Below are 26,392 nucleotides of genomic sequence, written 5' to 3' on the forward strand. Positions count from 1 at the left end.
CTAAGGAACTTGTTGTAGTAAGAGGAGGCCCTAAGATATAAACCTTGGTATCAGAGGCCTGAGGCCTAAACTAAAGTAATGGTCAAGACTTTGCTAACATAAAGCAAAGTTAAGCTGTGAGCCAGAGGCAGGCCCTGCTCACAGAAGCTGGCAAGGAAAGGGCTGATGCCGCAAGAAAATACATACCTAAAAGGTACTGAACACTAGATATCAGAACAGTCACATACTTGCACATTCCACACAGATAACAAGGAACAGGCTGACCCATCCCAATGACAGGACCAAAAGGGTAATATGATGGATAGTGTTGTCAGATGCTACCGGTGTGGTGCTCTGCTCTGTTCAATGTTGGTATCACTCGGCTGCGTGTGTGTGTTCCCTCTGTGTGCTGCACCAATTCTGCAGATAGCTGACACAGCAGACCCGAAGAGAACCCCCAATGACCACAGAATCTAGTAAGGTACGAAGGCATGTCGGCCAGGTTTATTGCCATATGGACACAACGATTGTTACTCTAGTAAAAGGCATACTACTAATATGTGCCACTTGGCAATGGACTCAGCTCAGTCAGTGGCGGGACTTTCTACTGCTCCCTCGGCTGGACAAAGACACCACCCAAGGGATGCATTCTTATGCGCAGGTGCAAACAAGTTACACATCACTCCTGATGTATTCAGGTGCACCCCTCTACGTAGCAAGGTACAACCCCTCTACAGAGTAAGGTGACACCTCTCACCTTGTACATGTTGTTGGAACAAAACAACTCTATCCATCATATTACCCTTTTGGTCCTGTCATTGGGATGGGTCAGCCTGTTCCTTGTTGTCTGTGTGGAATGTGCAAGTATGTGAACGTTCTGATATCTAGGGTTCAGTACCTTTTAGGTACGTATCTTCTTGCAGCATCAGCCCTTTCCTTGCCAGCTTCTGTGAGCAGGGCCTGCCTCTGGCTCACAGCTTAACTTTGCTTTATGTTAGCAAAGTCTTGACCATTACTTTAGTTTAGGCCTCAGGCCTCTGATACAAAGGTTTATATCTTAGGGCCTCCTCTTACTACGCTTGTGCCTCTTCTCGTCATCCCCTCAAACATTTAAACAAAAACTAAACACCTACAGAGTCAAATGCAAAAGGTTACAGGCCAAATCTTGCTTCATTTATTCACATAAGTAGTCCAATTGACTTCTATTGGACTACTCCTTTGGGTAAGGACAGCAGCAATTAGCTACATGTTAACTGCACAAGCTTGATGACATTAGGTCCTCAAATAACAGAGCACGTAAAAGAGAAGGGTGAATGCATGCCCTTAACTCTTAACCAAACGAATTACAGTGAGCCTTCACCTATATCCAGATAGTTACCTTGGATTAAGGGTTGTGGGTGGCTTTTTTTGCATGTGATTTGAAAATAAATAAATGCACTCATCATTAATAGATTAGGCCTCATTCTACAGATCATTGTGTTGGATTTCCCCGCACTAATAAATCTGCCCATGGAGTAGGGGAAATCTGCATGTGGAATAGGAGTAGAATAGCCTGAAGTGTTCCTGCAATCTTTCAAATGCGTATTAGTCACTTATAGATACTTGGGGATAATGCTTCTGTAGAAACCAAACAGCTCCAAAAGTCAATATAATTAACAATGGCCTTAAAGCTAGAACAGTGATACAATATTGGTCACACATGGCTTTATCCTGGTCTGGATACCTGTCCCAGTCCGGATACCACCCAGAGTTACCTATAAACAAAAAGAGGAATTATTTTTAAGCAGAACTGTACTTAAGGTAACAAATTCAAGAAACAATATCTGATTGTGATACATACTTATGACTTTCTCACGCTCTGGATTTTCTGGCAAGAGAAGAGAAAGGAACATAAGCTTGTTTTCCAGTTAGAAACCATTTTAATGAAAAATAATTGAGAACTTGAGTACATAATGAGACACTCTGGGACTTTTGCTTTTCTCACCTGGGTGTAATACAAATATGTCTGTTTCACTTTAATAAAACATTGAAAAATGCCCAAAAGAGGAAACTTGAGAATAACGTATTTCCACAATGATACTTCCAGGCCTGGCTGAGACAGAACTTGCTCATAATCACCTGCTTCTTTTAGCCGTTAGTAGCTGAAATGGAGGAAGTGGGTTTTGATAACTGCAACTAATGCTACCCCTGTTTACTTAGGCTTGGCTCCGCAAAGGGACATAGGAGCTGCAATGCTGAAAGTTGCAACACTTAACTTTTAGGCTTCTAGAAAATCACAGAACAAACACTGATCCACAGTCTCAGTTAGGCCCTATACAATGAATGGGGAGAGAGTAATGCCTATTAATGCATTCCACAAAAGCCAATACACTAGTTGGGGAGCAGCCTGATAGGAGATGCTGAATGTGTCCTTGATAGCCCCATCTCCCTGCAGCCTGGACTTAGGCCCTATCTTTGCTTGGTGATCCATTAATGGGAATCCACAGCCTGAAGTCAGGCAGTTTAGGTACCTCTTGCAGGAATGAGTTAAGTGCCTGCCTTGCTCCACCCAAAACAGCCAGAGGAAGAAGTGATGCTGCCACCTACCTTACAACTGTTAGCCCAGTGGTTATGGTGTTCTTCTGGGATGTAGGAGAGTTAGGTTCAATTCCCTACTCTCCCTCTCGGAGGGGAAGGATCTGAACAGGGGTCTCCCCCTTCCCCAGGAGCAGGTTCTAACTCCTGAGCTTTTGGATATTATGATGTTGGGGCTCCTTCGGTCTCTTCTATTGAAGTCGCTCCACAGTGGATGAATAACAAAAGAGAGATTGGAGCAGGGGACTGGACCCTGGGTCTTCTACCTCCCCAGATGGATTGTAATGTTGTGTTCTCTGTCTCTGGCCCAATGACTATTAAGTATTTATTCACAGTGGTACAGTCACTGGGCTGAACATTTTCTGAAAACTTTTGCAGCCAGGCTGCTTCATGTTACTTTTGAAAAACCAGCACATTGCCTCTCTGCCTCCCCACCCCAAGCACATGCTGTGGAGAGAATCAAATGCTTACAAAAGGTTGGGCCTAGCTGTGATCCCAGGCTGGCTACCCTCTCCCTTGAGGTTTTGTTGCACTGGTGGGGGTATTAGCCTGGCTCCCTCCTAATGCTCACTGGTGTGCTAAGAGAGTTTCTTGCTACCTGGGGTGGAAAAGGGGTTCTTCATATTCTCTTTTCCTCCTACGCTTGGATCCCCACCATACGTGGCTTTTGGATGTGGGTTCTCAAACGTACTTGAGAGCAAGCAACCACTGTCTTGTGACAATGGTCCATTGATATTGTGTCTTATATATGGGTCTTTCCATATGATATCATTCAATTAGGGACTTTCCTTTTTACTTACCACATAGCTTATCCACACACTTCTCACCGTTGCATTTGCTGCATGCTGCTCCCATGTCATATGGCCATGTTGGATAATTCCCACTGCAAAGAGGAACAACTTTGTTCTGATATTGACCTCCTTGGGAAGAATTTGAATATCCTGTGTTCATATTTTGTTGGAATTCTTTTATCATGGGAAAAAACTACAGCAAAGTCCCTTTCACACAGAACAGTGAAGTGGAAGAGAGCAGGAGTGATTGGACTCCATGTTTAGGAACTCAATTTTAATGAAGTTTTGCCTATCTTCCTTCCTGAGTTTAACATTGCCAAATTTCAACTTCCAGAGACTGAGAACTTTGGAAGTGTGATATTTAGCTATGTCACTGAAAGAGTTACTGTTCTCTTTTGTGCACACTGAACATTTTAATATAGAGGAATCCCTGCCAGGCTGGCTGGAAATCTGTAAGGGAGCTATTTTATTTCAGTTTATATGCAGACTGTTATAGAAGTCAGTTGTCTCTTTCCCCCCCTCCCCCATCTCTTTTCGCACCCTCCTTCCTTTCTAGAGACTTTCTGAGTGAAATTCTAGCCTAACTGAACTCAATGGGGCCAGGATTTCACCCCATATTTCTTTGTTTATGTAAACCTTCTTGAGGACAAGGCACTCAAATGAAAGATTAAGAGGAATTTAAGTGGTCCTTAGCTGTTGTGCTCTCCCTATGCACAGGGTTGAATGTCACTAAATCAAATGGCACACTCGAGGAACTGATGCCCAAATGAAGTATAGTTTGATTTGGTTAACTCACATGCTAAGGATAGAATTTGGGTGTTCAAGAAACACAGCATATAGAGTTTCAATCCACTATTCAGCAGTGATAAAGGACACCAATAGGAAGCTGGTTCACACAGTATCAAGAGATGTATTAGAAGTCCAGACCAGGGATACTGCATTACACTTTATAAAGCACTGGTTTGACATATTTGTGGGTACAGTCTTGTATTATAGTCAATCTTGGTTACCCTAGGATATGTCTGCACTGCAGTTGGGGGTGAGGGAGGGAGGGATGATTGCATCATGTAAACTAGCTAGCCTGAGAATTGAGAACAGTGAAGTCACATCAGCATGGGCTTCACTGTGGAATTGTACAAGCCTGCAAAAGACCCTGGGTAATTACTTGGCCTGTGAGCCTGGAACCCTAAATACTTTCTTGGGTGGCAAGCATAGGCTAGACTCCTTGCTGCTATAGCTTTACTGCTATTAGTACTTGCTCTCACTCACTCACTCACTCATGCCCATCACCCCAATCGAGGTAGATTAAAGCTAGCTCAGGTATGTCCACCCAAGCTACCACCACACCTCCAACTGCAGTGTAGACAGACCCTATGTGTAGAATGACATAGTTAAGTTGGAGAACTACTCCTCTCCACCAAAGGGCCACTGAATAGATAAAAGGAGTGGAGAGGTTTACACAGATAAAGGCTCTGTGTTTTAGGGCTAAATCCCCTGAATTTAAATTTCAAAATTAAGATTGAGCCCCCCAAAAATCTTAAATTTCTATGCATGCTCAGAAGTAGCATCAACTGTATGGTTTGCCAGTGACACACCAGTCAGTAGATCAGTTGCTCAAATATTCAAGGCAGTCCATCTTCCAGCATCTCCCTTATTTTACCTTTTTCTTTGGCCCCATTATTGACTCCAGTGGGGAGCTCTGTCCCTGATCAAAGAGAGCTGGGCATGGCCTTCTCTAGAGGATCTCATTACTGCTTCAAGCATTATCTGTATAAGTTTACCAGAAAGTAACATGTCACTCCTCCCCCACACCACAGCCTTGTAAAATAATTGTAATGAGAGGACTTACGCTGGCCCATAGTTGCAAATAAAATGTGCTGCATTAGATCCACGAAACCCTGTTACTGTAGGGCAAAAGTGAACAGCGCAACCAACTTTGTAACTTGTCGCCCAAACAACCTGAAAAGAAGTGGACATAAGCTACAATAAAATACCTGATTTAACATTCATGGGACTACAGAGAGACTGCTACTGTGCTTGTGACACAAACACACAATTGCTAAACTAAGAAAAATGTATCATAGGGACTCTTTACTTTTCCAGTGTGTCAGCCTGGCTTGACATGGGTGAGGCCTCATTTCTTGGGAGACAGGACTAGGGAGGTAAATGGATCAGCAGTCTGGAAACAGAATGTCTGTACCAGCTAAGAAAAGGTGGAACATCCAGGAAGCCATTTACAATGGATAAGTCAGGAACATAAAGATGAGGTACAGAGTTAAGCCATGTCTACACTAGAGACCTGACAGTGGCACAGCTGTACCGATGCAGCTGCACCACTGTAAGGTTTCCCATGTAGCCACTCTATGCCGACAGGAGAGCGCTCTCCTGTCAACATAATTAAATCACTTCCAGTGAGTGGTAGTAGCTACATTGGAAGGACAGCGTCTCCTGCTGACATAGTGCTGTCCACACTGGTGCTTCTGTTGGTGTAACTTATGTCGCTCAGGGCTGTGTGTTTTTCACAGTCCTGGGCAACATAAGTTATACCAACATGTGCTAATGTAGACATAGCCTAAGTTGTGTGTGCACAGAGAATGCTGTACAGGGATTGGCTTCTATAAAGTAACCAAGCCAGTCCCAAAATATGTAATGCAATGTATATTCAACGCAATCTAATGTGTAAATGCATATAGAGGAGGAGACATTAAATTCTTGAAAACACTGGCAAACGGGAATTCTTTCCACTGATGCATTTTCATATGTTGATCTTGTGTGACTAGGAAAATAACTTTGCCAGGGTATCAAGTATCAGAGGGGTAGCCGTGTTAGTCTTGATCTGCAAAAGCAGCAAAGAGTCCTGTGGCACCTTATAGACTAACAGACCTTTTGGAGCATGAGCTTTCGTGGGTGAATACCCACTTCATCAGATGCATGACCCTGGAACTCAACCCTGGGATCTTACCCTTGTTTCATGCATCTGACAAAGTGGGTATTCACCCACGAGAGCTCATGCTCCAAAACGTCTGTTAGTCTATAAGGTGCCACAGGACTCTTTGCTGCTTTTGCCAGGGTAGTTGATGACTTCTAGCAAACATGAGGGTTAGGTGTTTTTAATCTGTCTCATTTACTTAATTGTAGTCCACTGACCAGCACTACTTTTCTATCTGGAAAAGTGTTAACAGTTCAAAGACATGACGTGTAATAAAGGCCCAATTCAGCTCATCTCTCACTAAGCTCAATTTTCCCATATGCTGAAGTCAGTCAGGTTATGTACATTTACCTAAGAGCACAGTTTGGCTCAAAGTACCTAAGTTACTCTTTATCCAATGAGAATGAAAGGCTCTCAGTTGGATTCCTGCTTCTCAACATTCCAGGAATGTGACTTTCTGCTCTAGAACCATTCCTCCACCCTATTTTAAACTTTTTTACAACAAGTTTTAGTGAATTTATTGCTCACAAAAAATGCTGGTATGATACTCTCAGAAACTGAAATCCTCTTTTTGTCTATAGGCAAAGCTCAACAGCTCAGCCTTCATGTCCACATGATCCTTAGGGCTTGGCTATACTGGCACTTTACAGCGCTGCAACTTTCGCACTCAGGGGTGTGAAAAAACACCCACCGAGCACTGCAAGATACAGTACTGTAAAGCCTCAGTGTAATCAGTGCCGCAGCGCTGGGCAAGCTACACCCGTAAGGGATGTGGTTTACGTGCAGCGCTGTGACCACACTCACGCTTCAAAGCGCTGCTGCTGCAGCGCTCACGCAGCGCTGCTGTGGCAGCGCTTTGAAATTTCAAGTGTATCCATACCCTTAGTCTCTTTTCGGTGAGACTGCCAACAGGAGACATGAACCTTATCTGCTATGAACTGGACTGATGCCACAAATTCATTTAACATATAGGCCACAGTACACTCAGAAGGCAGTTTTTAATGGGACTCTTTATATGTATTCTCTCACTTTTAGATCATTAATATAAAGCAAACCTACTTGCACATAAAAATGATGCATATTTTTCATAAATATAGGACGAATAAAGTTGTGCATTGCAAATAGCTTCTGGATTACACAGCTGATAACAGTAATAATTATTTTATAGTCATTACCATTCTGAGCCTGATTTTTTGATTGCTGACCGAAAACTGAAAGACCCTGTAGCCAATTTCCAGTCTTGCCCCATGCTGATTTTGAGCAAACTCTCTTAAATAACCTATATTGTTACTACTATTCTGAGGGTCTGTATCTGATTCCTTGCTAGAAGGGAGTCTTTTTCAGGGAAACAAAAATAAGATTAAATTTAAAGGGTAAAAAAAAATCCTCTTTATTTCAAGGGCCCTTTCTAAAACAGTGAAATAAAAAGAGCATGTGCACAATGTGATTACAAGACTTAGAAATAGTTTGTTGAATTGGAATAGGAATCTCTCATTTTAAATTACAATGGACAAAAATAATTTGAAGTTGAGATGGAGAAATGTAGCAAATGACTTACCTGAGTGTAGTGGCCACACACGTTGGTGCAAGTATTGGTGCCATAGGCATAGTCTTTGAACTCATCGTACCAACTAGTGAGGGCCGCAGTCACAGAAAACATGCGAAGAGAGCCAGTCCAGATATTTTCTCCAACAGAAGTAAAGGTAGGGTGGGCCTTCCCGCGTATCTTGAGATAGATATTATGTTTAAACTGACATGTCTTTGCCCATGCTCTGGCTGTCTTTGCCAAATCTGGGTCCCAGCTCTGCCAAATGTAAAGACAGACACAAACCATTTTCAGCTACATTGGCATAACAGTAATGCAAAGGAATTTCCTAGAGAGGCCATTCACAGATGTGAAAATGTCATATGTTCTGCATATCTATTAATTCCTGGCCTCCTCGGAGATTTCCAAGAAAGGGCTCTGGGAGTTTTATAGAACTAGCTGATAAACAGTCCTGTGAACTCATTTTTGATAAGTTTAACCACTCATTCAGACCGGCACATCAAATTTCTGTTTTTGCTGGACTCCTGGGTTTATAAGGCAAACACTAAAATTGTTTGGAAAACAAATGTAGGCATTTATGCTCTCTTTAATAAAAAATAGGGATTCATTACTGTGTTAAAGAACTAATTTTCAAGAGCATCATAGGCATTTCAGAGCAAATTTGTGTTGCCATCTGTCCAGTTTTATGGACAGTAAGCCAAGTTCTGTGAGTGCAAATGTTGGCTCCAAATCCATATTTGCATAAACAAATCTGAATTTGCCTATGCAAATCGGACAGTCAAATGGCTGTCTACGACATTTGTGTCCTCAAATGCCTATTTGCACAAGTGTTGGTTTGGTTTTGCTTTTTCTTCTTTGTGCACCCAAAGCCTCCTGGGACAAATGTAGAGTTGTCTTTCTGAAAACTCAACCCTGGGATCTTACCCTTGTATCTTTAAAAAGACCCCTTTTATAGTGAAAATTCAGTGACCCAATCAATTCCATGCTTGCATGAGGTATTCTGATTTTTAGAAAATTTTTAACTTGTGGAATTTCTCTGTTGCATCTTCTGACTGCCTAAGTTTCTGTAAATAAATTTTCTTCTTTTCACATTAATTATCAATACTGACTGCTCTGTCAAGGACTAAATGATTACTAGAAATGTAAAACTAACACAATGAAATGTAGCTTATGACATTTATCTAAGTACAGTACTTGAAATGTGCTGAAAACTGTATTATGTCATAGTAGTATTAAACTGAGTTCATTTCTAAACATATTTTTAGAGAGACGTTTTATAACCCACTGCAAATATGTATTTCTTCTCTTTTTCTTTTTGCAGCTAAGACTGTAAAAGTGAATTGTGCATAAATCAACAAAAGCTAAGATAGTTTTATCTGCCATTTAGTCACTAACCCAAGCTGAGGTGATTTCCTTTCAGAACAGTGAGTTATAATGGCAGTTTTTATGGTTTAAATCGTTGACTTTGCTTGGATTTGTCTCACAAAATTGATATGAAAACAACTTGACTGAAATATTAGCGATGTTTGGTTTTTCGCATTGACTGTTTTTTCGCATTGACTGGTTTATCAAGCTTTTGTCAGTAATTTAGACAAACTGTTATTTGATATTTCCTTAATTTTTAAAGAGAACAAATACAATAGATCTGCTTGAACAAATATTTACAAGAGACTGCTTTCCAATTCCAGCCTTAATATTATTGCAAGTTAAGAGTAATGCTCCTGTTTACACCTGTGCAACCCCTATGAACTATAAGAAAGAGACCCAGTCAATGGTTGCGAGTAGTGAATTTGGCTTAGAGAGTTTGGGGGACCTGGGGTTCTGTAGTTTTTGTTCTTCTTTGCAATTCAATTTTTCTCCTCTATCCCAAAAAGAATCTGTGTATTTTTTTCCTCTTTCTGTGACTACTCCTAGCTACAGTTGTTTGACTCCTGCAGAAACAGTGTTTGTAAACACTCAGATTTGTTTGACCATATTTATAACCCTTATTTGCTTTCCATGTGAATGCATCTTTGTTCACATAAACAAAGATTGATTCATGTGAAAAGCCAGCAAGAGTGTGTGAGGAATGGCTGTTCTTTGTACAAATACCACATGGAAAACATACTCATATTGTTCATTAACTCCTCATCACTTTTGTGTTCACATTTAAAAATAATTCACACATCAAATTAGAGAGCCGAAAAAATGCCATATGACTTGGGTGACCAATGACGCACCACTGTAACAAACAGGCAAAGAATATCACTACATGCATCTGGGAGCCCGCTTCCCAGTGTGTGCAGAAGGATGTACTGGCTCTGCTCCTGCTAACATGCTAAAAATAGAAGTGTAGCAGGACAACATGGGCAGTGGCTCAGGCTAGCAGGCAGATTCTGTACCTTGGGGTTGTGGGCAGGTTTGCACTCGGGCAGCTAGCCCAAGCTGCCAACAATGCTAGGCCAGTTACACCCCCAATTTTTAGCAAATCGGCTCGAGCAGAGCTAGCTCTTGTCTGTTTATCTCTGCTGGGAAGCACGGTACCTGAGGAAGTGTCAACATACCCAAAGTGAACAGTCTGTGAACAGTTGAAAACTGCTGAATACTTGCAAGCAAGTGACAGATCCAAATCCCATTGCAGTCACTGGGAGTCTTTCCACTGATTTGAATGGCCTTTGGATCAGGCCCAAAGAATGCCTTCCCACAAAATGAGCAGGGGAAAAGGGTTACATTTGTCAGTTAACTTGTTTGCAATAAAGAATTTGACAGTCTCTCTTCCTTGGTAATGCCACTGTAACCTCTCAGTAAGATGTGTATAGTTATTTTGAAATCAACTTTTTCTTTAGATGCTGAAGATACCACAAACACCACCAGCAGCCTCTTCTTGTATTTTTGTTGCTTGCCTGCAGAGAAAGAGGAAATGCTTTTCACATACGTATTTCCATTTTAAAGAGGCTGTTCTCAAAAAGGTGGATTGTCTTGAGTTCATTCTCTTATGTCTCTAGATAGAAACCTGAGCCTCATCTGAGGCCTGGTCTATATTACAGAGTTAGGTCAATGTAAGCTGTCTCATGACGATCTAACTCTGTAAGTGTTCCCAATAATATGTAGCTCCCACCAATGTAAGTCGCCCTCTACACTGACTTAATAACTCCACCTCTGAGGGAGATGTAGCACTTAAGTTGATGTAGTTAGGTCATCGCAGTGTCAGTGTAGAAACGGTTTGCTTACATTGACTGTTGCTGTCTTTCAGAAACTGTCCCACAATGCCCCATGCTAGCAGTTAAATCAGTGCAAGCGCTCCTGGTGAGGCTGCACACCACTGACACAAGGAGTGTAGTGTAAACATGTAACATTGATTTAATTACTGTGGTGGCTATATATCAGTGTAACTTAGGTCAACTTAATTTTGTAGTGTAGATTTGCCCTGATGTAAACCAGGGCTCCAAGTGAAATACTGTAACCTTCTTTAGTCATACTTAGCTTTTAATTGTTGAAGAGCTAAGCAGTATGTGGTTTTACACTACATTGCATTTTGCAATAGATTTTGGCACTTCCCCTATTGCTTCCTTCACATTAGATACCTCATTGGAGGGGGAGGGGGAGGAGGGGTTGATTTAGTCTGACCTTCAGAAATAATGCTATCAAGGTTTTTAGGCCTTATGCTAGTTGTAATATGATTATAATCTTTCCCCTATAATCTGTGAGTGTAATTTTTCAGATTTTGTGTCAATTTAAAACTAAGGAATTCTGCACTTCATTGCTGTAACCCTAATATACAACCCTAGTGCCCTTTCAATAAGACATACAGGACTCAGGATGGTGATAAGCACCAGTAAAAGAACCTTGACGGGGGATAGCCAGACAGAACCCAGATAGAACCTAGTGAGAGAGCCAGCTTTGTCTGGAAACTTTGAACCAGCACGTACTGTAACTAACAAACACTATTCTCATAACTGTAAAAAGAAAAACCATTTTCCAACTTCCAGTTTGTGGTGTTTATCCAGAAAAAAAGAATTGCCTCTCAAGTTGCTGTCTCAGCAAAGTCACTCATGGTTTCTGTGTGCAGAGGTTCTGCTGCTTACTGGCTACCTCTTTCCTGGTGGTGGATATACAGTTGCTGGTCACTCCAATTGCCATATATGCAAATGAGTTTATTAGAATGTTGGCAGGGATCTTGCTGAGCAGGGACACAGTGCATCTTATGTGGTGGCAGATATTTCCCTGGAATATATTTGGCCACAGCTGCAATATATCTTCATTACTGAACTTCAAGACAGGGAAATCAAGATTTCTCCAGCGAGAAGATGCAAGAAGCATCACAGCCTAAATATTACCCATTCTAGCAAGAAAGGGAACTAGGTAGGGTGGGGTGTTTCCCAGGACTTTGAAATTGAAGAAAATCTCCAAAGGACTTGTCCCTCTGAAAAGAACAGCAGGGTTTCTGTCACATAGTTATAACACATTTATCTATGTAGTTTGTGAGTCCCTTGAGCTACGGAAAGGGAATCACTGCTGCAGTTCACAAATGGGAGTTCTCCCCTTAAGGGGATTTTGTGTATTTTACCGGAATGCTGGATCTGTCTGTGTCCACACTTGCAAAGCACAGCCAGCGCTGCAACTCCCTGGCTGCAGCGCTGGCTGTACACCTGGTCTGCTTGGGGTGTAGCGATTCCAGTGCTGGTGATGCAGCGCTAGTCATCAAGTGTGGCCACCAAAAGCGCTTTTATTGGCCTCCAGGGTATTAGGAGGTATCCCAGCATACCTTTTCAGCCACTCTGCTCATCGTTTCACACTCCACTGCCCTGGGCTCAGGTGACCCGCCCTTTAAATGCCCCGGGAATTTAAAAAATCCCCTTCCTGTTTGCTCAGCCAGGTGTGGAGTGCAATCAATCAATCAATCACTGACCATGCCTCCACGCCCCAAACGAGCCCTAGCATGGAACACTTGCGAGCTGCAGGACCTCATTAGTGTTTGGGGTGAGGAAGCTGTGCAGTCACAGCTGCGCTCCAGCCGTAGAAATTATGATACCTATGGGCAGATATCAAAGTCCATGCTGCAAAGGGGCCATGAATGGGACGCGGTGCAGTGCAGGGTAAAAGTAAAGGAGCTGCAGAGTGCCTGTTGCAAAGCCCGTGAGGGAAACCGCCGCTCAGGAGCTGCCCCCACGACCTGCTGTTTTTTCAAGGAGCTGGATGCGATACTTGGGTGTGACCCCACTGCCAATCCGAGGAGCACGATGGAGAGTTCAGAGCAGGGAGAAGAGGGGGAGGGTGTAGAGGAAGCTGAGAGTGAGGCTACTGGGGTGGAGGGAGACACCCTGGAGTCCCAGGAGGCATGCAGCCAGGAGCTCTTCTCAAGCCAGGAGGAGGCTAGCCAGTCACAGCAGCTGGAACTTGTTGGTAAAGAAGAAGCAGAGGAGCGGGTTCCCTATAAGCAGCTTTTATTTTAAGGATGGAAATGTTTTGGGAGGGGAGGGAATGGGTTATGGCTGCATGCATGCCTAGATGTGGAATAGCCCATTGATGTGGTCTATCACATTGCGGTAATCAACCTCTGTAATCTCTTCAGAAGTTTCAGCCAGAGCATGGGCAATGCGCTTGCGCAAGTTTATAGGAAGAGCCACTGTTGTTCTTGTCCCAGTCAGGCTAACGCCTCCACGCCACTGTGCCGTGAGGGGTGGGGGGACCATTGCTGCACACAGGCAAGCTGCATAGGGACCAGAGTGGAATCCACATTGCTGTAGAAGACCCTCCCTCTCTTCCCAGGTAACACGCAGCAGCGAGATATCTGGCAGGATAAAATCCTGTGGAAAATGTAGGGATAGTGTTCAGTGCAGGTCCCCCCCAGCTGCTCTCTGCTTTCCCCAATGCACAGATACCCCAATGAGCCCTGTCTCAAGCAGCCCCCCTTTCCAGGTGAGTCGCGGCAGAAACATTGATTCCAGGAGTAACTGCTGTGGCAATTGTGGGGGTGGTGTTCAGTGCACTTTCCCCCCAGCTGCTCTCTGCTTTCCCCAATGCACAGAAACCCCAGTGAGCCGTGACTCAAGCAGTTCCCCTTCCCAAGTGAGCCGTGGCAGCAACATGGATTCATAAATCACTCATTCCCCATTACTCACCATGTCTTTGCTGCTGTGTCTCTCTGTGCTATGTTTGCTATGTGTAAATGATGCTACAAATAGTCTACAAACTCCTTCACTGTGATTATAAACAATGCAGCCTCTGTAATAAATGTTTCTATTTCTGTTTTTTTTTTAAAGTGTCCTTGAATTCTCCGGCCCTATCACAGCCTGCTGAAAGACTACAGAACTTGAGGAGGAAACCAAGGAAAAGCAAAGAAGATTTGGTGAAAGCAGTTATGAATCAGTATGCCAGAGAGAATAAGAGGCTGCAGGACTGGAGAGAGAAAATGCATCAGTGGAGGGAAACACAAAGCAGGAAAAAGGAAATGGCTACCAAGAAAAGCACAAAGCAGCTGATAAGCCTCCTGACGCACCAAGCGGACTGTATGCAGTCTCTTGTAGCCATGCAGGCAGATCACTACCGTGCTAACCCCCCTCACATCCCAAAGCTCTCTCCCTTATGCCCCACTGTTTGCTCAAAACCCCCCTTCTCCAGCATCCTGGTTCTTACCACCACCAGCTGCCCCCAACGCCTGTACGTTCACCTACCAGCCCTGAGAACTATGACCCTTACCCTATGCACTCAACCCCCATCACCATGCAGCATATTAATCCTGAAGTGCAGCAGGCATTGTACAACAATCCGGGCAGGACATATTCAAACCTCTGAATGTACAGGTCAGCACCCTACCCCCCTGCCCTTTTATGTACTGTATTTTGAATAACTGATTTCTTGGCTTTTAAAACATTTTTTATTATTGCAGAAAGTGAAACATACTGTACCCCAAGGGAAAAACAGGCACTGCAGATCATTGTAACCACTGCACTTCACTCCCGTGCAAGGCACCAAACATTACTGTTGGCTTTCAGCTTCAAATTGCTCCCTTAAGGCATCCCTAATCCTGGAAGCCCTGTGCTGGGCCTCTCTACTAGCCCTGCTCTCTGGCTGTGCAAATTCAGCCTCTAGGCATTGAACCTCGGAGGTCCATTCCTCACTGAATGTTTCACCCTTCCCTTCACAAATATTATGGAGGGTACAGCACGCGGATATAACCGCAGGGATGCTGCTGTCCCCCAAGTCTAGCTTCCCATAAAGACACCTCCAGAGTCCCTTTGAATGGCCGAAAGCACACTCCACAGTCATTCTGCACCGGCTCAGCCTGTAGTTGAACCAGTCTTTGCTCCTGTCAAGCTTCCCTGTATACGGTTTCATGAGCCATGGCATTAAGGGGTAAGCGGGGTCTCCAAGGATCACAATGGGCATTTCAACATCCCCTACCGTGATCTTCCGGTCTGGGAAAAAAGTCCCGGCCTGCAGCTTCCTGAACAGGGCACTGTTCTGAAAGATGCATGCATCATGCACCTTTCCAGGCCATCCTCTGTAAATGTCAATGAAACGCCCACGGTGATCCACAAGCGCTTGGAGAACCACAGAGAAATACCCCTTCCGATTAATGTACTCGGATGCCAGGTGAGGTGGTGCCAGAATAGGAATATGCGTCCCATCTATCACCCCTTCACAGTTAGGAAACCCCATTTGTGCAAAGCCATCCAGAATGTCCTGCACGTTCCCCAGAGTCACGGTTCTTCTTAGCAGGATGCGATTAATGGCCCTGCAAACTTGCATCAACACTATTCTAACGGTCAACTTTCCCACTCCAAACTGGTTCGCGACCGATCGGTAGCTGTCTGGAGTTGCCATCTTCCAGATTGCAATAGCCACTCGCTTCTCCACTGACAGGGCAGCTCTCAATCTCATGTCCTTGCGTCGCAGTGTTGGGGCAAGCTCAGCACACAGTCCCATGAAAGTGGCTTTTCTCATCCGAAAGTTCTGCAGCCACTGCTCGTCATCCCAGACTTGCAGGACGATGTGATCCCACCACTCAGTGCTTGTTTCCCGAGCCCAAAGGCGGCGTTCCGTGGTGCTGAGCATGTCCGTTACAAGCAATGTATTGTCACGTGCATCAGGCGAATCGATATCATCATCGGACTCCTCACTGTCACTTTGGAGCTGAAGGAATAGCTCAACTGCCAAACGTGATGTGCTGGCGACATTCATCAGCAAAGTCCTCAGCAGCTCAGGCTCCATTAGTAACAGAAATCGCGCTGCAGACTCACAGTGGCGCCAAACTGCTGGGATGTGAAGCGATGCACCACGGGGCGTTGGAACAGGAAGCGGAATGACCCCCCCCGTCCCCTTTCCACAACCCACAGCGCCAAAATGGGACGAGGTGCTCTGTGGGATAGCTGCCCACAATGCACCACTCCCAACAGCGCTGCAAATGTGGCCACACTGCAGCTCTTTCCCTACATAGCTGTACGAAGACAGCTATAACTCCCAGCGCTGTACAAATGTAAGTGTATCCATACCCTTAGTGCTTCACGAAAGCTTATGCTCAAATAAATTAGTTAGTCTCTAAGGTGCCACAAATCCTCCTGTTCTTTTTATAAATCATGCAGCGGCTGCTGAGCTATGACAGTTTAAAACAAGGAGGATTTTCATAGCATAAACCTCAAGCGTAGAAGTGAGGTTTGAAAAATCCATCTGAACCCCGGGAGAGGCACTGAGCAGGTATGTGTCCAGCTGTCATAACTGGAGCCTTACTGCAGTGGTTTGAAGCTTTGGGATGGTTTTTTTGTTTTGTTTTTAAACTATGATTCAAGGAGGGTTAGCATAGCTGAGAAGCTTTCATAGCCAGTTGCAAAAGTAAATCCTCACGAGAACAGTTAACACCATTACAACGTTCACCGTCTGTGTGCAAGTGAGGAGGAAAATATTGTTGAAGGTCCCCTTACCATGTGAAGCATGTTGCTAGCTGCTGGATTCACCCGGGACCGAAAATGGTTATGAGCCGTCACGCACTCCTCAATAAACTGTTTGTCTCTTGTATCAGGTAAAGTATTTGGCTCGTAAGAGTAGCAGCAAACTGAGAGAGCCAGTACTACCAGCACAGGAAGGGACAGCGTGATTTTCATGATTCTCAAGTCTCTCTGATCTTTCAACTTTGAAAGCAGAATATTTTGGCTATATACGGTGCTCTTAGATCCCCAGACGGTGTTTTGGCTGGAAGGCTGAGTTTTATCTTCAAATTACAGCTGCTTGATAGGGTATTGCTAACAGGAAACGAATCAGCTTCAGCAACCCCCAAAAAAGAATGCGGAAATTGTGGTAAATAAATTTTGCACTGATGCTGTCGAGTTTCTGTTTTAGTGAGCATTTATATTGGCAGGGCAAAGAATAGGCCAGAGTCGGGAGCGGGGAGAGGAGCATGCAATGTTGCTCCTGGCAGGGGAGGGAAGGGAGGAACAAGCAGTGTTGCTCCAGCTGGTGATATGGGGGGAACCTCCCACCACCTTCGCCACCCCACTGGCACCCCTGTCCTCAATTTCTGGCAGCAACTTCTGGAGTTTAGACTGGCCCAAATTAGTGAACTCTACAGCAATGCACTTCTTACATAAATGTTAATTACCTGTATTGTAACTGGAGTTCTTCAAGATGTGTTGTCTGCATGTGTTTCATTTCTTGTTTCAGATTGAAAATAAGGTGTAACTTTAACAGATCTGCTCTAGAAATTATTATGGGGAAGTCCTATGGTCCGTGTTATACAGGAGGTCTGAGTAGATGATCACAGTCAGGGCTGTCCTCAGGCATACGCATCCAAAAATTTGGGGCACCCTGGGTCTTAGTGTCCACAGAGCTGCCCAGAGGATTCAGGGGGCCTGGGGCAAAGTGGGAGAGCAGACATAAAAAAGGTGCCACCCGCTGTGGCACCTGTACTCACCAGGCAGTGCTCCAAGTCTGAGGCGGCGGGTCCTTCACTCGCTCCGAGTCTTTGACAGCACTGAAGGATCTGCTGCCAAAGTGCTGCCGAAGACCCAGAGTGAGTGAAGGGCCCGTCTCTGAAATGCCACCGAAGACCCAGACCACCACAAGGTGAGTAGCTAGGGAAGGGATTCTCAGCCAGAGCTCGCGGGGTCCCTGCGGGGCCTGGGGCAAATCGCCCACTTGCCCTCCCCCTCCGGGCAGCCCTGAGGGTCCAGCTTTACGGCTCTTTGTATTTGTGTTCTGATCTCTCCTGCTGCAGCCTGGTGAGTCTTTCTCTGGAGGGGATCTAGTTCTTAAAAGTGAAAAAGCCTTCCAGCCTGCCAGACCAATTAGCACAACACTGAAACTGTTAAGAGTCATTCAAGTGGTAATGAAGGATTTAACAGGCATTTGCCAAACCCCAGGAATCTACTGTCAGTTTCTGAATGTACTGACAAAAACAGTTGTGCTTCTTGGTCTCATGGCTAAGATCAAGTGTTTATTCAGAACGTTAGTCTATAAGACCTTAATTTAAAATTTGCTTTAAAAATATTTCATTAGCATGTTGATGAAGATTATAAAAAACACACAACTAAAAAATCCCTGCATAGATTTTTAGATGCACAATCTGAGTATTCATCTGTAGGCTTAAATGCTTGGATCTTCAGACATATTGTTTTTTAAATAAATCCTTCAAAAGACCACCCTTATCTAAAATACACATGCAAGCCCAGGCTGCTGTTGGGCATAGGGCCCCATAAATCCTAAGGATGGCCCTGACCACAGTGATCATTTCTGACACTGGAGTCTATAAATCTATGCACAGTGTGTGCCAGAGATTGGAACCTTAGGGTATGGCTACACTCGAAACTTCAAAGCGCTGCCGCGGCAGTGCTTTGAAGTGTGTGTGTAGTCGCAGCGCCAGTGCTGGGAGAGAGCTCTCCCAGCGCTGCACGTACTCCACATCCTCATGGGGTTTAGCTTGCAGCCATAGGTGGCAGGTTATATGGGCTCGAGGTGCTTGGGCTCCAGGAAAATTCAGGGCTGGGGGCCCTGCTCCAGCAATATTTGGAGCTGGGTCTCTCCTCCGGCCCTGCCTGGATTGGGTCCCGGCCCCGGCCCCCGCGGGTCTCCCCTCACCGCCCTGCCTCGCCACGTCCCTGCCTGGAGCGGGTCCCAGCCTCCCCCTTTCACCCTTCCTCCTGCGTCCCCCCTCCGTCGCGTCCCTGCCTGCTCTTGCTGCCAGAGAACGGCTCCCGGCAGAACTGCTGTCTGCTGCCCCAGGGTCCTAGCTCCTGCCATCTGCTAATGGCAAGGCAGGCTGCCCTTAACCTGCCCTTGTGCCCTAGCCCTGAGCCTCTCCAATGCACTAAACTCCTCATCCCCAGCCAGAGCCCTCATCCCTCTGCACCCTGATCGTCATCCCCAGCCAGAGCCCTCATCCCTCTACATCCTGAGCCTCTGCCCCAGCTCTGAGCCCCCCTGCATCATGAACCCCTCAGCCCCAACCCTCATTCCCCTGAAGCCTGATCCTCTGCCCCAGCGTGCACCACCTCCACCTTCCTACACCCCCACCCCAGCCAAGCCTGCACCCAAACTCCATCCCAAAGCCTCACCCCCTCCTGCACACCCACCTTCTGCCCCAGCCCAGAGCTTGCACCCAGCACCCAAACTCCCTCCCAGAGTCTGCACCCCTCACCCCTTCCTACAACCCCACCACCAGCCCAGAGCCTGCATCCCCACCACCAGCCCAGAGCCTGCACCCAAGCTCTGTCCCAAAGCCTGCAGCCCTCACCCCCTCCTGCACACCCACTCCCTGCCCCAGCCCGGAGCCTGCACCCAGCACTCAAACTCCTTCCCAAAGCCTGCACCCCTCCTGCACCCTAATCCCCAGCCCAGGACCTGCACCCCAAACATCCCCCCTGAAACTCTGCCCAGAGCCTTAGGCAGATGGAGGTGGAGTTTGAGGGGGCGGAGTTGGGGGGGCGGGTTCTGGGCACCACCAAAATTTCTACAAACTTTCCTGCCATGCTTGCAGCACTGGGAGCCACGCTCCCAGCACTGTGGCACTGTTTACACTGACGTTTTACAGAGCTGTATCTTGCAGTGCTCAGGGGGGTGTTTTTTTCACACCCCTGAGAGAGAAAGTTGCAGTGCTCTAAAGTGCCAGTGTAGCCATGGCCTTGCAGGCAGCAGTGTTCCTTGGGCCACACCTGTTCCCTTCATGCCTTTGAGCAAAGGGGGCATAAAAGAGGATGAAACGACCAACCGACCCTCAGTTCCTTCACTAGTACCAAGTCAGTATGTTAGGGATGGCTACACTTGCAGATGTAGAGCGTTATAAGTTAAACCAGCCCTTGGAGAGCACAGGAGGGAAAGCGCTGCAGTGTGGTCACACTGTCAGCTGCAAGTACTTTGGCGTGGCCACATTTGCAGCACTTGCAGCAGCATTGGGAGCAGTGCGTTATGGGCAGCTATCCCACAGAGCACCCCTTCCCATTCTGGCGCTGTGGCTTGTGGGAAGGGGGTGGAGGCTGCGGGGCATTCTGGATCCTGTTCCAATGCCCTGTGGTGCATCGCTTTGCATCCCAGAAATCCTTATGTTTCCGTCCACATTTGGCGCCATCTTTCAAAGTTTTTTGTACTGCGTGCTCTGCCTTGCCTTTCAGTCTGCAGGAATGGAGCCCGAAGTACTGAGGAATATGCTGATGGGTATCGCCAGCACATCACATTTGGCAGTCGAGTTACTTCTTAAGCTGCAAACTGACAGTGAGGAGTCTGACAATGATGTTGACTCACATAATGCATATGACACGAGATGGCTTGTGGCATTCATGGACATGCTCACCACCGTGGAACGCTGCTTCTGGGCTTGGGAAACAAGTACTGGGTGGTGGGATCACATTGTCATGCAAGTCTGGGATGATGAGCAGTGGCTAAGAACTTTCAGATGAGAAAAGCCACTTTCATGGGATGGTGTGATGAGCTCGCCCCAGCCCTGCAGTGCAAGGACATGAGATTGAGAACTGCCCTGATGGTGGAGAAGTGGGTGGCTATTGTAATCTGGAAGCTAGTAATTCCAGACAGCTACTGATCGGTTGCTAACCAGTTTGGAGTGGGAAAGTCTACCATTGGAATTGTGTTGATGCAAGTTTGCATTAATCACATCCTGCTCAGAAGAACCGTGACTCTGGGTAATGTGCATGACATTGTGGCTGACTTTTTGCACAAATGGGTTTCCCGAACTGTGGAGGGGCAATAGATGGGGTGCATGTTCCAATTCTGGCACCAGCCCACCTAGCCTATGAGGACATTAATCGGAATTGGTATTTCTCTATGGTTCTCCAGGCACTTGTGGATCACAGACATTAACACAAGCTGGCCCAGAAAGGTGCATGACGCACACATATTTTGGAACACTGGCCTGTTCAGGAAGCTGCAAGCCAAGACTTTCTTCCCAGACCAGAAGATCACTGTGGCGGAAGTCAAAATGCCCATTGTGATCCCTGGAGACCCCGCTTACCCTTTAATGCCATGGCTCATGAAACCATACACAGGGAGCCTTGACAGCAGCAAGGAGTGGTTCAACAACAGGCTGAGTCAGCGCAGAATGACTGTGGAGTGTGCTTTTGGCCATTTAAAGGGCTGCTGGTGCTGTCTGTATGGGAAGCTGGACCTGGCCGATGACAACACCGCCACGGTTTTATCCACACGTTGTATCCTCCATAACATTTGTGAAGTGAAGGATGAAAGATTCACTCAGGCAGGGAACTCGGAGTTTCTTAAACTGGAGGCTGAATTTGAACAGCCAGAGAGCAGGACTATTAGAGGGATCCAGCGCAGGGCTGCAAGGATTAGGGATGCCTTGAGGGAGGAATTTGAGGCTGAAAGCCACCAGTAACGTTTGGTGTCCTACACAGGAGTTAGGAGAAGTGGTTCCAATGTTGTTAGGAATCTGTTTGCTATACCAACTTGCAGTGCCTGTTGCTTTCCTGGGCTAAGGTATCTTTTACTTAATGCAATAATAAAGAATGTTTCAAAGCCAAAAAATGCATATATTGAAAAGAAACACAACTGCTTGGGAAACAGAGAGGGAAAAGGGGTGGGGTGGGGAGAGGAATGTTTCAGTCACAGATTTCTGTACGTCCTGTTATCATACTCAGCTTCCTGTCTGGAGTGCTGTGCCAAGAGTGCTGCACTTCAGGCTGGCTAAAATGCATGGTGATGGAGGTTGAGTGCAGTGGGTCAGGGTTGTAGTTTGCAGGGCTGGGTGATGAAGCTACAGGTGTTGGAGGCAGCTAGTGGCGATAAGAACCAGGATGTGGGGGAAAGTGGGTTGGAGGTGACATGGGGGGACAAGGGAAAGAGTTTTGGGACAAGGGCTGCTAGGTGCGGGGAACACGGTAGTGCTCCGCCTGCATTGCTTCGAGTGCCTGTATTGAGTCTGCTTGGCATTCCATAATGCTTAGCAGCCGCTCCGTGCTTTGGTGCCAGCAATCTGCATTCTGCTGATGGACCCTCCTTTCACTCTCCCACCACTCCTGCGCTTTTTGATTTTCCTTAAGGGACTACTGCATTACCTCATTACTGCATTACTTTGCTTCTGCGTGGCCTTTTCCTAGTTCTTTGGAGTCTTTCGGACAGTGATAACAAGGATGGCTGAGATCTCAAGGTTGCATCTGTAAAGGCAAAATGCAACACTTAACAAAGGCAGCATTGTTCCCACCAGACAGAGGAATGATTCCCCTGTACTTAAAGACAAGCACAGTCTACACAATAGCAGAATTTGCCCATCCCAAAGCGAGTGCACATTACCCACGGGAGCCCCAAAATGGTGAGTAAGCACAGGGTCAAAGGGAACTGATTGTTTCACGGGCGTACTGTCCTCTGGGTTTCTGTGCCTTGGGGAGAGCTAACAGCTGCACAAGGCCCCTATACTGAACACTCTCCCCACATTTTCCACAGGAGTTCGTCCTGGAAGATATCTCACTGCTGAGGGTGACCTGGGAAGCAAGGGAGGGTCTTCTACTACAATGCAGCTTCTGCCCTGGCCCATATGCAGCTTGTCTGTGTGCAGCAATGGTCCCCCTACCTGTCACAGCGCAGTGGCATGGACATGTTAGCCTGATTGGGACTAGGAGCACAGTAGTTCTCCCAAGGAACCTGTGCAAGCGGATTGCCCAGCTTCTTCATGAGACCTTTGAAGAGATCACTGACCCCAATTATCATGATGTGAGAGATCACGTCAACGCCCTATTCTGCATCTAGGCATGCATGCAGCCCTAACCCTCCTCGCCTCAAGAGCCCACACTGAACAACTTCCTTCCCAAAATAAAAGCCATTTACTGGACACCTCCTCTGGTGTTTGTCTATTCCCAATCACCAGCCACTGCGCTTGAGAACAGTTCCTGGCTGGATGCATATAGGGATGCCGGGCTGTCTCCCATCTCTTCAGCACCCTTGCTCCTGCTTTCCTCCTCCTCCTCCTGCCTCGTTGAACTGGGCTCTGAAGTGTCCATGGTGGTCCTCGGAGTGGAGGTGAGATCACCCCCAAGTATTGCGTCCAGCTCTTTGTAGAAATGGCAGGTCATGGGGGCAGCACAGGAGCGGTGGTTTGCCTCACAGGCTTTGTGGTAGACATTCCGCAGCTCCTTCACTTTTACCCTGCACTGGAGTGCATCCCGGTCCTGGTACCTTTCCATCATGTCCCTTGATATCTGCCTGAAGGTATGATAACTCCTATGGCTGGAGCTCAGCTGGGACTGGACAGCTTCCTCCCCACAAATACTGATGAGGTCCACCACCTCACCATTACTCCATACTGGGGATCGCCAGGCGTGTGGAGGCAGGGCCACCTGGAAAGATTCACTGAGAGCACTCCATGCCTTGCTGAGCAAATAGGAAGGGGATTTTCAAAATTCTCAGATAATTTAAAGGACGGGTCTCACGGTTGGTCACCAGAGGGCAGAGCAGTAGAGTTCAAAGTTCTGACCAGAGTGACAAGAACAGGCACTGTGGGGCAATTCTGGAGGCTGATCAGAGAGCATTAACAGACCAAGGTGTCCACACTGGTGCTGTGGTGCTCCAGCTGGGGCGCAGCAAACGTTATTCCACTCACTGAGGTGGAGTACCAGGAGCGCTCCAGCCACGGAGTCCGGGCACTCTACGTGCCTTGTCATTGTGGACGCATCATGAGTTAGAGAGTATTAAAGCAGCCTTGGGCACCCTAACTTGCAAGTGTAGCCAAGCCCTTAGACTCAGCAGTTGAAGGGAAAAGAGGGTGGGTTGTGGAATACTCACAGATAACATATCAACAACTGCTGTTATGTACAGAGAGATACCTAACTTCCCTTTCTGCTTAGAGTGGTTGTCTGTATGTGTTCCACTCCTAGTGACTCAGAAGCACTAGTCAGTCAATGGTGGGGGATACTTGGAGTCTAACTAAATAAAGATTGTGTGTAAGCCCTGCCAAAACTACATCAGATCAATATTCGTCTATGACCGAATGCTTGTGAGGTTAGGTATGGTCTTCCGGGTATTTGTTTTTTATGTCTGTCAGCTCTAGGACTGATTCTAAAAGAAGCTGCAGCTGTGTGTGCTCTGGCAGAGGGTGCTTTACTCTTCCCAGGATGTTTTAGATTTATCACACATCCTAATGCAATCTGACACCCACAGGCGACACGTTATGACTGGGATAGGAGGGAGGGAGAGGCATGCAGGATCACTGTGCCTGGCCAGATTTCTGCCAGGGTTTGCTGGCCCCAATCAGTCATGTGGTGCGGCCGGGCCCCCTCTCTGCGTGTTTCACAGGTTGACTGTGCACTGCATGATGAAGTACTTCATTTGGTTTGTTTTAAACCTGCTGCTTATTAATTTCATTGGGTAAACCCTGGATATTGTGGTATGTGAAGAGGTAAATAACACTTCCTTATTCAGTTTCTCCACACCAGTCATGATTTTTATTGACCTCTATCAATCCCCCTTTAGTCATCTCTTCTGTAACTTGAACAGTCCCAGTCTTATTAATCTCCTGATATGGAAGCTATTCCATACCCCTAATCATCTTTGTTGCCCTTCTCTGTACTTTTTCTGATTCTAATATATCGTTTTTGAGATGGGGTGATCAGAACTATACACAGTATTCAATGAGTGGGTGTACCATGAATTTATATAGTGGCATTATGATATTTACTGTCTTATTATCTATCCCTTTCCTAATGGTTCCTAACCTACTGTTAGCTTTTTTTGACTGCTGTTGCGCATTGAGCAGATGCTTTCAGAGAACTATCCATGATGGCTCTAAGATCTCTTGCTTAAGTGGTCATAACACTGGCAGACCAGGTGCCAGCTCATGTCAAGGCCTCTAGGCCTCACTGAACATTGACAAATACATAGCTGGAAGCCAGTCTGGCTCAATTGTGGGTTTGTATTGTTAAAATAGATATTAGAGTTATAAGAATGTGTTTGGACTTTATGAAATGCTTGTGAGTTGTTGCATATGTTAATCTCACTTATAATATCTGTATCCCATTATCACACTGTCTAGAGTGGTTCATGACTGTGAATGCCTACCTCTGGGCAGAGATTAAAAAACAGGGCAGACACCCCAAACTGGTGGTGTGTTTTATTAGATTTCACCAACCCAGTAACAAATGTGAACTTTTGCATCACTATAACAGTCTTACCATGGAGTTACAGACAATCCCCTTAGAAGTCTATCCTGCCACCCAGACAAACTGGACTTCGGGGTAAATGGCCTCTTACACCAAAAATCACACTATATTCAGGTTGCTCCCGGGCCTAAGAGACCAGTCATTTACCCTAGATCAGTTGGTACTCTAGATCTTACACCAAAGCTAACACCTGTAGTTTTATTACAGGATTGGCTATCTAAAGGTTTATTACCCTTTTGTTTCCTATCTTTTAACTAGTTGCTGATACAGGAGAAGACATTGCCTCTTATCCCATGACTCCTTACTTTGCTTCAGAGCCTTTGGTGATGGACCTTGACAAAAGTTTTCTGAAAGACCTAGTACATTATATCCACTGGATCATCCATGTCCATGTTTACCACCCTCAAGAGTTCTAATAGATCGAGGCATGATTTTCCCTTTACAAAAGCCATGCTGACTCTTCTTCAATGCACCATGTTCCTCTCTGTGCCTGATAATTGTGTTTTTTACTATAGTTTCAACCAATTTGCCTGGTATTGAAGTTAGGCTTACCAGCCTGTAATTGCCAGGATTGCCTCCGGAGCCTTTTAAAAAAATCAGCATTACATTTAGCTATCCTCTAGTCATCTGGTACAGAGGCTGATTTTAACAATAGGTTACATACCACAGTTAGTAGTTCTGCAATTTCACATTTGAGTTCCTTCAGAACTCTTAGGTGAATACCATCTGGTCCTGGTGACTTATTACTGCTTAAATTATTAGCTTGTTCTAAAATTTCCTCTATTGCCATCTTAATCTGAGACAGTTCTTCAGATTTGTCACCTAAAAATAATGGGTCAGGTGTGGGAATCTCCCTCACATCCTTTGCTGTGAAACTTGATGCAAAGAATTAATTAGCTACTCTACAATGGTCTTAAGTGCTTCTTTAGTAACTCAATCATCCAGTAGCCCCACTGATTGTTTGGCAGGCTTCCTGCTTCTGATCTACTTT

At 45.9% G+C, this 26,392-nt stretch overlaps 1 protein-coding gene across 1 annotated transcript; it reads right to left on the bottom strand.

Moving 5' to 3' along the window:
- Positions 1-980: 980 nt before the first annotated feature.
- LOC115644408 (glioma pathogenesis-related protein 1-like) lies at positions 981-17,100 on the bottom strand. Its single transcript, XM_030548703.1, has 6 exons — positions 16,720-17,100; positions 7,832-8,077; positions 5,194-5,303; positions 3,354-3,436; positions 1,820-1,846; positions 981-1,733 (listed from the first exon to the last, which is right to left on the bottom strand). Exons 1-6 carry the CDS (start codon positions 16,897-16,899, stop codon positions 1,564-1,566), a joined length of 816 nt encoding a protein of 271 aa, XP_030404563.1. The 5' UTR covers positions 16,900-17,100; the 3' UTR covers positions 981-1,563.
- Positions 17,101-26,392: the final 9,292 nt, after the last annotated feature.

The sequence above is a fragment of the Gopherus evgoodei genome, chromosome 1, assembly GCF_007399415.2.
Source record: "Gopherus evgoodei ecotype Sinaloan lineage chromosome 1, rGopEvg1_v1.p, whole genome shotgun sequence".
NCBI classification, from domain to species: domain Eukaryota; kingdom Metazoa; phylum Chordata; order Testudines; family Testudinidae; genus Gopherus; species Gopherus evgoodei.

What these genes read in the sequence shown, in the direction of transcription:
- LOC115644408 (XM_030548703.1), bottom strand. Translation starts at nt 16,899, where the DNA reads ATGAAAATCACGCTGTCCCTTCCTGTGCTGGTAGTACTGGCTCTCTCA. An exon ending in TGTGTGGCCACTACACTCAG is followed by an intron (nt 5,304 to 7,831) that starts GTAAGTCATTTG and finishes ACTTCTTTTCAG; the next exon opens with GTTGTTTGGGCGACAAGTTA. An exon ending in ATTTGCAACTATGGGCCAGC is followed by an intron (nt 3,437 to 5,193) that starts GTAAGTCCTCTC and finishes TCCTCTTTGCAG; the next exon opens with TGGGAATTATCCAACATGGC.